Source organism: Cebidichthys violaceus, unplaced genomic scaffold (assembly GCF_023349555.1).
Source record: "Cebidichthys violaceus isolate CVI_PGR_0920_01 unplaced genomic scaffold, fCebVio1.0.p SCAF_9, whole genome shotgun sequence".
NCBI lineage: Eukaryota > Metazoa > Chordata > Actinopteri > Perciformes > Stichaeidae > Cebidichthys > Cebidichthys violaceus.
Window position 1 is genome coordinate 16,662,852 of NW_027176975.1, and position 10,276 is coordinate 16,673,127.

The 10,276-nt window shown below is 44.4% G+C and overlaps 2 protein-coding genes across 2 annotated transcripts; one reads left to right on the plus strand and one right to left on the minus strand.

The window, feature by feature from the left end:
• The first annotated feature begins 475 nt into the window (after nucleotides 1–475).
• bcl2l16 (BCL2 like 16) lies at nucleotides 476–2,363 on the plus strand. The gene is made up of 3 exons (XM_068703908.1): nucleotides 476–558; nucleotides 654–1,239; nucleotides 2,104–2,363. Exons 2-3 carry the CDS (start codon nucleotides 757–759, stop codon nucleotides 2,230–2,232), a joined length of 612 nt encoding a protein of 203 aa, XP_068560009.1. The 5' UTR covers nucleotides 476–558; nucleotides 654–756; the 3' UTR covers nucleotides 2,233–2,363.
• Nucleotides 2,364–2,838: 475 nt separating this feature from the next.
• On the minus strand, nucleotides 2,839–5,425 carry tubb2b (tubulin, beta 2b). The gene is made up of 4 exons (XM_068703277.1): nucleotides 5,302–5,425; nucleotides 4,402–4,510; nucleotides 4,128–4,238; nucleotides 2,839–4,025 (listed from the first exon to the last, which is right to left on the minus strand). The coding sequence occupies exons 1-4, from the start codon at nucleotides 5,356–5,358 to the stop codon at nucleotides 2,965–2,967; spliced, it is 1,338 nt and encodes a 445-aa protein (XP_068559378.1). The 5' UTR covers nucleotides 5,359–5,425; the 3' UTR covers nucleotides 2,839–2,964.
• Nucleotides 5,426–10,276: the final 4,851 nt, after the last annotated feature.

A 10,276-nucleotide genomic window follows, 5' to 3' on the forward strand; every position in this document is an offset into this window, starting at 1 on the left:
GTGAGAGAAAGTTTTTACTACGGGTGGGCTGCTCCTTTAAAACCTCATTTACATCCCAAGTTGTTTAAAAGACTCCCAGTGAAATTATTCCAGAGAATAAACTCATCAGGTGCCGTGTCAGCAAAATGATGATTTTTGTTTCCAGCTCACAAGATCAGATTAGAAGTGCGGCATCAGCTGAATGATGAAAAAACAAACACAATGAATCAAATGAAACAGAAAAGAAGTCACAGTCATATTCCTGTGCATTCTTCACGTACATGATATTAATACCTCACAGGAAGCTGTAACAGATCAACATCATACACTGGAGTGTAATGGAGCTAACCTGTTTCTTCTGTGTGCTGTTCAGCCATTCCTCTTGTGCTGGAATGGGGCTGTGTGTCAGGGTGGCCATGATTGTGCATACGAGGTTGGAGATCAGTGTCAGTTTCCAACGAGGCTCTATATTTAGCCAGGGGACTGGGTGACCACTCTGACTGCAACACATACAGACACACTTCTCTGGACCTCAACACTCTTTCACCTTCTTTTTTACCGGTGTATGTTGAGGACGAGGTGAGTTATGAATAATTGATTTCCTTGTTGCAGTATGCATGTTTATTCCCCTCTTCTCTATACTGTGATTGTTTGTATTTATTTCACATTTACAGCATCCCCACACCAGCGTCAGAGGCTGAAGAGTTATGCTGCTTGGCAATGGTGCTGTTGTCTGTGTCCTACTGACAATCCATCTCGGTGGCTATTGAAGCGACCATGTGTCAGTCAGAGGATCCGGGGGCCAGACTGGGCCTGAACAGTCCTGACCTGCTGGTGAGAGAGGCTTTTCTGATGGCCCATGACTACATAGACTATGTAACCTCGGGGGGGGCGGATGGCTCCATGGGTCCCGCCCCTACAGCCTGCACCGCAGCCCTGCGCCACGCCGGAGACGAGCTCCTCACCCGCTTCCCCATCTTCTTCAGGCGCTGGCCGCGTGTCTTCCAGGACGTGACGGAGGACACGGCCTGCCCCACGCTCGTGAGCATCCTGGACGAGCACTTCTTCGCCCCTGTCCCTGGGGGGCGGCGCAGGGACCTGGCCTGGAGCGCGGTGTTATCGGTGTATGTGCTTGCCGGCCAGATGGCTCTGCATTGCCATGAGAGGGACATGTTGGTGGTCCTGCCACAGCTGAAGGACCGCGTGGGGGCCTATGTGGAGAGCGTCATCTGCCCTGAGATACGAGACAAGGGAGGATGGGTGAGATACTTCATATAGCACCCACAGAACTTAACCATGTGCAACCATTATGCCATTTTACTTTATAGATTTTTAGGTAAGTAACCGAAAACCCTGCAACCCTGCTCCATCATGTCAAACAGTGAAACACAGTTCTTTTAAGGGGGCAGAGATTTAGGTTGCACTGCCAAAAATGTCAGAGGCATGTGACAGAATACTTTTTTTTTTTTTTTTTCATTTTGTCTCCTACACTTCCCATAATGCAACTTGGTAGCATCTTTCATCAGAGCCTGGTGAAAGCCCACTTCTTTGTGCTTCCCATGGCCCTAGTTGTAAAGCAGACCATCTGCTAATTGTTGTCTGCATGCCAAGCAGAGGAAACTCAAGTCTCACTGAAGACATTTTATCAGAATTGGCAAAACTCCACCAACGTGTCAAAGGACATGATACAACTGTTTCCACAGGCTGCGCTGTGTGTATTTCTGCTGACTAGTAAATTCACCTCCTCGTGCTTCCTTAAACACCATTTCCGCTCTGTTCATTTTGACAAATCCAGTTTGTGAAGTTCAGGATTGCACACAAACAATTCCTCTTTCCATATTTGTCCACGGCCCTCTTAGGATCAGTGGTTATAGCAGGTTTGTTCTGGTCACATCCCCCCACATTTGGACATTAGTAGTTTGTAACGTTGCCAGAGCTGGATTACCTTTGATCCCCAGAGTATCCATCAGGGACAACGCATGCAATAAAAGTAGGGTTAGACTTTTCTTCCCTAAAGGATATGAGAACTCTCTAGCTGTAGTGAGGAACCGACCTCCCCAAAATCTACTGGTGTGTCCTTTGAACTGAAACGTGTCATCTAATCATCTCATTTGTTCTCAACAGAGTGGTTTTGTGTTACGCTTTGGAGAGAAGCAGGGCTTGGAAGGCCAGGTGAAGAAGGTGTGCTGTTGGACACTGCTGGCTTTGGCCATAAGCATCCTCACCTACTGCCTGTGGAAAAGAATGGCTTAGCCAACACTGCCACCTAGGGACCACAATCAGAACACCTCAGAGAGCTTTCTGACATGAAAATGTCTGCAGTGCATCTGAATTCTGTAGAAATGTATCAGTAAATGACAGATGATTAAAATCTGTATAATTCACATTGACAGCATACTTATGTTCATGTACAAACCTGTGGTGGCTGCTGATCAACAGCATGTTATGGCACACACTGAATGTTTGTGATGCAGTATATGAACTTTGATCTGGTGTTATGAACTAATCTGTTCAGGACCAAGTACACATGAAGTCAGTTCATTTACAGAGCAGACTGGAACATACTGCATGTATGAAGCAATACACTTGAGAGCCACTTAACATATTTATTTGGCCAGCTTTAACTCCAGACCATTCATGGCAAAAACATTTAGAATAGATGATCCTCATTGACATGTTAGGCTGATTTATTGTATGGGTCAAATGATTAATTTGCACTCATTTGTTTTATGAAAAATTTAAAATAGCTACACTGTGGTGCATCTGCTAAGACTAACCCTCAACTACCATCATCTAAACCGGTTTACCATCCAGTCAGTAAAGATCATACACCAAGTCATTAATAACCAGGAAGGCAGATTCAAATAAGCAGAAGAACTTTTATTAACATTGACAGCAGACAGAACACTGAAAACTGGAAAGAACTTGTCAGATCATTGCAGTGAGATGTAATGTTCTGACAGCAGAGCTTTGGAAGAGATACATTTAGGCCAGCTCCTCCTCACCCTCCTCATCAAACTCTCCCTCCTCCTCAGCAGTGGCGTCCTGGTACTGCTGGTATTCAGACACCAGGTCGTTCATGTTGCTCTCTGCCTCGGTGAACTCCATCTCATCCATGCCCTCGCCGGTGTACCAGTGGAGGAAAGCCTTGCGCCTGAACATGGCTGTGAACTGCTCAGAGATGCGCTTGAACAGCTCCTGGATGGCTGTGCTGTTGCCGATGAAGGTGGCAGCCATCTTGAGGCCACGGGGAGGAATGTCACAGACTGCAGTCTTGACGTTGTTGGGGATCCATTCAACAAAGTAGCTGCTGTTCTTGTTCTGCACATTCAGCATCTGCTCATCAACCTCCTTCATGGACATTCGGCCACGGAAGATGGCAGCCACTGTCAGGTAGCGGCCGTGACGTGGATCGCAGGCAGCCATCATGTTCTTGGCGTCAAACATCTGCTGGGTGAGCTCTGGCACGGTGAGAGACCTGTACTGCTGGCTACCTCGGCTTGTGAGGGGAGCAAAGCCTGGCATGAAGAAGTGCAGGCGGGGGAATGGCACCATGTTGACAGCGAGCTTTCGCAGGTCAGCGTTGAGCTGCCCAGGGAACCGGAGGCAGGTGGTGACGCCGCTCATGGTGGCAGAGACCAAGTGGTTGAGGTCTCCATATGAGGGGGTTGTAAGTTTGAGGGTACGGAAACAGATGTCATACAGGGCCTCGTTGTCAATGCAATAGGTCTCGTCTGTGTTTTCTACAAGCTGGTGGACTGATAATGTTGCGTTGTAGGGCTCAACAACTGTGTCTGATACTTTGGGGGAAGGCACCACGCTGAAGGTGTTCATGATGCGGTCGGGGTACTCTTCGCGGATTTTGCTGATGAGCAGGGTGCCCATACCAGAGCCAGTACCGCCACCCAAGGAGTGCGTGAGCTGGAAGCCCTGAAGGCAGTCACAGCTCTCTGCCTCCTTCCTCACCACATCCAGGACAGAGTCCACCAGCTCTGCACCCTCTGTGTAGTGACCCTTGGCCCAGTTGTTGCCAGCACCACTCTGGCCTGTAAGATAATTTAAAAAAAAAAGAGAAAAAGAAAAAGGTTAAGCACCAAACACTCTGGGTCATAAGCATTAAACTTTTAAGACAATTTTTTTTTTTTTACCGAAGACAAAGTTGTCTGGTCTAAAGATCTGGCCGAACGGTCCAGACCTCACGGAGTCCATGGTGCCTGGCTCCAGATCAACCAGCACAGCACGGGGCACATATTTACCACCTTAAAAAGAAAAGCAGTCAGAGGTGAGGGAATACACACAAAAAGTCTAGATAATGCTATTCAAAATGAGGGCAGCTTTAAAAGAAAAGCAGTCAGAGGTAAGGGAATACACACAAAAAGTCTAGATAATGCTATTCAAAATGAGGGCAGCTTTAAAACATACCTGATGCTTCATTGTAGTAGACATTGATCCTGTCCAGCTGCAGGTCACTGTCACCATGGTATGTTCCAGTTGGGTCAATGCCGTGCTCATCACTGATCACCTCCCAAAACTGTAAGAAAGAACGTAAACCTTTGTTAGCCGTTAACCCGTCACTGAGCGACGTACAGCCATTTTAAGTGAAAGCTGCATTTCCCGCCGTGCTGGCTTCGGCGCGCGCAGCCCGGCCCCCTATTGGCTGCGACTCAACGTTTATGAATTTGAAAATGCCTACTACGTCACTAACCGCCAAGACCGCCTACTTGAGGCAAAAAAGCCGGGCGCAGTCAAAACGACATCGCCAAGAAGGCCTCAATGAGCCGGCAACCGTTACTAAATCATCCTCGAACAAAAGGTGGGACCCGACGTTTCATTTACACAATTGTACATTTCTGTAATAAAACTTTACGGTTCGATGCAGTTCTCTTTTCATCGGAAAAGCTCGCTTCCTTTTTTCGCACTGCAGTAGATTACCTTAACCGACCGAAAAATTGTGATTTTACGCTTAAGTTAATTCGTCAACGTAAATCACGTTAGTATTATCTGAATTTAGCTCGATGGTTTACGTATTTGCTACTAAAAATGGCATAACAGGAAATTGTTTAGAAAAGCCAAAAATGAGTTCAAATTGTTTTTATTCGTATATACTTCGACAGATTGCGGCCCTAAAGAAGACCCAGCGAGAAATTGGTTTAAAATTAACTTTCAATGGCAATCTTCAGGAGTAGGACACATCGATATTCCCAGGGTGTGGTTTCTGGGACGCGATAAACACAAAGCAAGGGCTCCTAGAACAAGGAACACGGCGTTTTTAAACAAAACCACTCAATTCTGAACTCACACGGTAAATACGGTTTTACTAACCTTTGCACCAATCTGGTTTCCGCATTGGCCGGCTTGAAGATGTACAATTTCCCTCATTTTTCTTTCCGGAGGTAGAGTTCTGGCTCTTTCAATGAACGACTTCGCCTTTCTTTATGTGCGTGCTCAACGGCTCGACTCTCGTCTTTATAGAAACGCAAGACCCGCCCATTACGTCTCAACTCGAACGTCTATTGGCTGGTTTGCACAAGCGTCATTTACAGACACAAATTTAAACCAATCAAATAGTCAAATACTTGTCCACCATTGGTCTAATCTGCCTGTCAATCACATTCATCTGGAACGTGTGACTATCGTCTAATCTGTAGACGTTGGCCTACTTCCCTCATGATGGCGGAAGAGAAATGCGGCACTGACGACAGATTTTATTCCGCGATTCACAGCCTAGCGGTGGCGTCTGAGGAGCAGAGTGAAACATTTACTTCTGTCAATAAACGGAACATATTTAGATGTGATCAATTCTAAAACAGTAGCGTTACTATAATCTGACTGCTAGTTAGCCACAGTCCACGTGGCTGACTAAGTGAATACAATGGTCCAGTATAGCAGACGCTTCGCTAACGGAAACTGTCGCAACACAGCTGGACGTGACTGGCGTGGCTACGACCATGATTTTCTGTCATGTGCCTCTAAGCCAACGAGTCTACAGTTTCTCATTCTAGCTAAGCACAACAGCAGCTCACTTCACGTGTTCGTTCACCTCTCTCTGCCTGGATTTGTGGTAATGAGGTGATGTACAGTTTGTTTGGAATGAAAGGCTGCATTCTTGGCCTCGATTGTGCATGATTGAATCCCCCGGGCGGTAACATTTTTTTATAGAGACGGTTACAAATTTCTGTGGAGGTATGTCAAAGTCAAGAAAATCATAGACACACTGAGGAACATTGAACACAGCGAATAGTAGGCCGATGTCTTTAAGACGATTTCCAAGGCGGGCGCCCAAAAAGAGCCCTGCAGTGCCCTGATAGATATAATGGTATTGATCTGGTGTGATAATGACGTGCCAATGCAGTAGACGGATTTGATGAACTGATGAATTATTTTACTGTGGATGTGCTTTACACCACACCTCTATAGACCAGAAGAGCTCTCCTCCCGTCTCAATGCAGTCTTTTAACCTGTCAGACTCCCCGTTATAGGCTGCAGCTCAGACAAAGCTTTCCCCCCAAGTATTATGGACCTCTGTGCCTTAGTACAGGCTTTATATAAGCTTTTCATGGACCTACCCAGCCTAGCACAGTATGCATACCATACATTGTTATGTAGATTAGTTCTTAAGAATCAGAAATACTTTATTGATCCACAGGGGAAGTTGGTACATCATTGTTCTTACATAGAAGCATAAGAAAATATAAATAATGACTATTAAATAACAAAAAGGAACAGTGTAGATGCAGTTTTAATGACAGAGAATTGCACAGTTGAATTATTGTGCAATTTATTGTACAGTTTAGCGCAGACTGCAGAATATTTAAGACTTTCTGGAGGCGTATTAATAGTACTTCATTGAGTGGGTCTCATTAAATACAAATAGTATTATTATGAATTGAAGCGTGGGCCTAGATGTTTTTACAGAAACACTGCTGTGCTTATCATATCATACAGTATGTAGGTCGCGCTCATAGTCTCTTCTGTGCGTGCATTGTAATCTGAGACACAAAGGCCTCCTCTGTTTGCTCCATGACAGTGCTGTGTCACAGAGAGGATGAGTCAGGATACAAGCAGCTACCAGCTACTTTGTGCTGTATAGCGCTGTGCCCCTCTCTACCGGGCCATAGTGTTCTCAAGTGCTTGCTTTTGGAAACATGCAGACATTTGGGCAGACTGACTTCGAGGTGCTCATCCTCGTGCCTTTGGGCAATTTGACAAAACTACGGTGCAACAGTAGGGTTACAAGTTAGAACCCTGAGATGTACTGAGATGTCGTGGGTCAGGATGCTCACAGCCCCAAACTACATTGCCCACAGGCTCAAAGGGTGCTGCTCTGCCACTGGAGTTCACACAGTGCAACGATCCTCTACCAAGTAATTCCTTAAATCATCGCAGCTTTAAACAAAAAGAAATACAAGTTCAGTGAATATTTTGCATATCCATTCGATAGAACCGTTTCCTTGTAATGTAGCCATGGAGGCCTTAAACAAAGGCTGAAAGGGAACATCCGCTATCAGCATTATCAATGTTGTTAGATAATGTTAGCACATTATTAGCACATTGGTTAAAACTGTTCCTGTTTATATTTGTTAGGTACAAAATTCTTGTTTTTCTTCTTTTCTTGGAAGATCTGCTCATATCTAAACAATGTCAAAAGCCCCCCACCCACCCACCCTACTGGTGACTGAAGTCTCTCTCTTACTGGAGAGCAGTTCATGTTTTCTTCCATTATAGTTTATGTGTGTGGATTTCACAAAAGTTGTGCACTTTAACTGAACAACAGCTGCTACTAAAGACAACAAGGTCAGCAACTCCTGTAATCAGTTGTCCATGTTGAATTAACCTGGTAGTCGATCGATAATCAATGTTCTTGCTTTTGATCTTCCGGGAAAGGGTCACGTGATATGGGCGTGACGAATCAGGGAAGGACACGTCATGACTGCTAAGAAGCAATCATGTAGTGAACAGAGGTGAGGGCGTCATCGTTTCCAAACTTATCCGTTTTCGACCGTCTACATGAAGACGCAACCCCGGAGTTTTCAAACTTTTCCGTCCTCGGGAGCGTTTTTAAACTCCTCCGTTTTCAGTGCTCGAAAACTCTGGCGTAGTGTGGATGCTCAGTGTAAACATAGCAAAACATATGAGTTTTAAAATGGAAATGGAGTAGTGTGGACATGACCTGAGAGTCAGCCAGATGCTCAAACCACAAGATGATGCCTTAACACTTTTTAGGGTCTCCTCAGGCGTAGAGGCGTTAAATAGCATCAAAGTTCATCTGCAGTATGCCAAAACTACAGTTTCACCTTGTTGCACGTATTTTTTTTAATCCATAATTTCAATAAATCGATTAATCAATTTGTGTATCAATTATTTTAACAGCAAAATAGAGAGATATGTTTTTAGGGTGTAGTGTGTCTTGGACATTCTTGGTGGACACCTCAACAATACGTTCTAAAATTAAACACACAATACACATTTTGGACTTTCAAACCTGATTCTGATCATTTTAACTACAAGGTTGCTCTAAGGATGCTCTACGAAGTGTCAGTCTGTTGGTTGGTCCACTGAGTATCATCATCAAGTCAAAAATGCAATTTGTCTAGTTTGTTTTATGACTGAATACCTGCAAAACAAACAAAATATCACCAGCATAAGCTGTGCTTTTTGTGTATAGGCCTACTGCAAATTTAAGCAAATGTTTGTATGTTAAACAGCTAAGATGGTGAACATGGTGAACACTATGGCCGCTAAACATAAGCATTGTCACTGTGGGCGTATTAGCCAAGTAGCCAACTCGGAATTTGGTTATTAAGTGCATTTTACAACTTTCAGGGCCTAATGATTTAAGCAAAGGCTGTATAGGTGTCCCTAAGGTGATTTACCTAAAAAAATATGCTTATTTACAGACTTACCTATCCCAATGTAAGTCTATGGGAAAACGTATTTTTGGGGTTTCAATGTCAAATTCTTCTGCTTCAGAGCCCAGTGCACTTCCTGGGGGCTTGATATTAGCATGCTGTTAGCATTTAGCTCAAAGCGCAGAGCCTCACAGAGCTGCTTGTGTGGCTTATGACTGCATGACTCTTAGTCTTGTTGAGAATACATTTGACTGTTTTAGGCAAAGAGCTAAATAAATGAAATTAGGTTAGCAGTCTTTTTCTTGAGATAAAAAAGTAAGCTAAATGCTAAATGTATAAATCAAATGGAACATTTTGTGATTTAACAGAATTTAGGTTTAAAACATTTTTGGGTGAGGTTTCTGTTGGGGGAATTAATGCTGTACTCATGAAGTCCTAGTTGCAGCTGTGCATAGATGACTTGACTATGCTGTGTAACATGTTAGCATATTAGATACTAATACTGCAGACAATGTGTTACAGACAGCCTCGGGACAATGTGGATACTGTCTTTGATCTCAGTCAGTTGGGTTTCCCTTCAGTCTGTTGCTTTTGAGCTTTTAACAATCTATTATTCATTCATCTCTTTCTCTGGGACCATGCAATGCATTGAGTGGTTTGTGGTGACAGCTCAGCGCTTAATGCATGAAAAACCTTTCAGTGCACTGGAAGGAGATTTTGCTGTTTGATGCGTTGTATGAGTACAGTACCTCCTGATGAAGCACTTCCTACAGTGTGCTCACAATACGCTAGCATGCAGTGTGTCTCTGTGAAGCCCCGTTGAATCAGAGCTGAGTCCCATGACTCAGCATCTCTCAGAACACTGCAGCATTCAGCACTCAGCCTCCAGCAGCTAGATCAATGTTACAAATGGAAACAGATGCTGCTGATAGACACCATGTCAGAGGTTATAATGCTTTAACTAGATTCTGATTCTGATTTTTTGCATTCTGGTTTGCAGTCAGAATAGTAATGACCAATCACGATGGAGCAAATACAATCTGGGTACCCAAATCATCATCTTCTGATGATGATTTCGCTTTTTATTGGTTTGAAATGAGCTTGTAAACTGGCTACTACGATAATCCGGTCGTACATGTTGCCTCTCCACTCCAGTCTAGCGTCTCTAGTTGCTCATTGGACTGTAAACCACGAGCAGCACACAGAAAATGAAGTCTTGGCCCTGTTCTGTTGGCTACACTGGAACCCACAAAGCCCCTTGTCTCAGAGGCTTATCTGTCATCACACAGAGAGCAGATGGGTTCAGAGATTCAGTCTTCTTCAATACAGCATGATGTTCATTTAGTACGTTTTGCTCCTGTTTAGAGTCAAATACACCATCAAGCAGGGTATGCTTTAGGGCGGGGCTACCCTGTGATTGATAGGTTGCTACCAGAGCGTGGTCTGGT

Excerpts from the sequence above, each read along its gene's own strand:
- tubb2b (XM_068703277.1), bottom strand. The coding sequence starts at position 5,358 with ATGAGGGAAATTGTACATCTTCAAGCCGGCCAATGCGGAAACCAGATT. Across the intron at positions 4,511-5,301 it reads GAAACCAGATTGGTGCAAAG|TTTTGGGAGGTGATCAGTGA; the intron begins GTTAGTAAAACC and ends TCTTTCTTACAG. Across the intron at positions 4,239-4,401 it reads CTACTACAATGAAGCATCAG|GTGGTAAATATGTGCCCCGT; the intron begins GTATGTTTTAAA and ends TTTCTTTTTAAG.
- bcl2l16 (XM_068703908.1), top strand. The coding sequence starts at position 757 with ATGTGTCAGTCAGAGGATCCGGGGGCCAGACTGGGCCTGAACAGTCCT. Across the intron at positions 1,240-2,103 it reads TACGAGACAAGGGAGGATGG|AGTGGTTTTGTGTTACGCTT; the intron begins GTGAGATACTTC and ends TGTTCTCAACAG.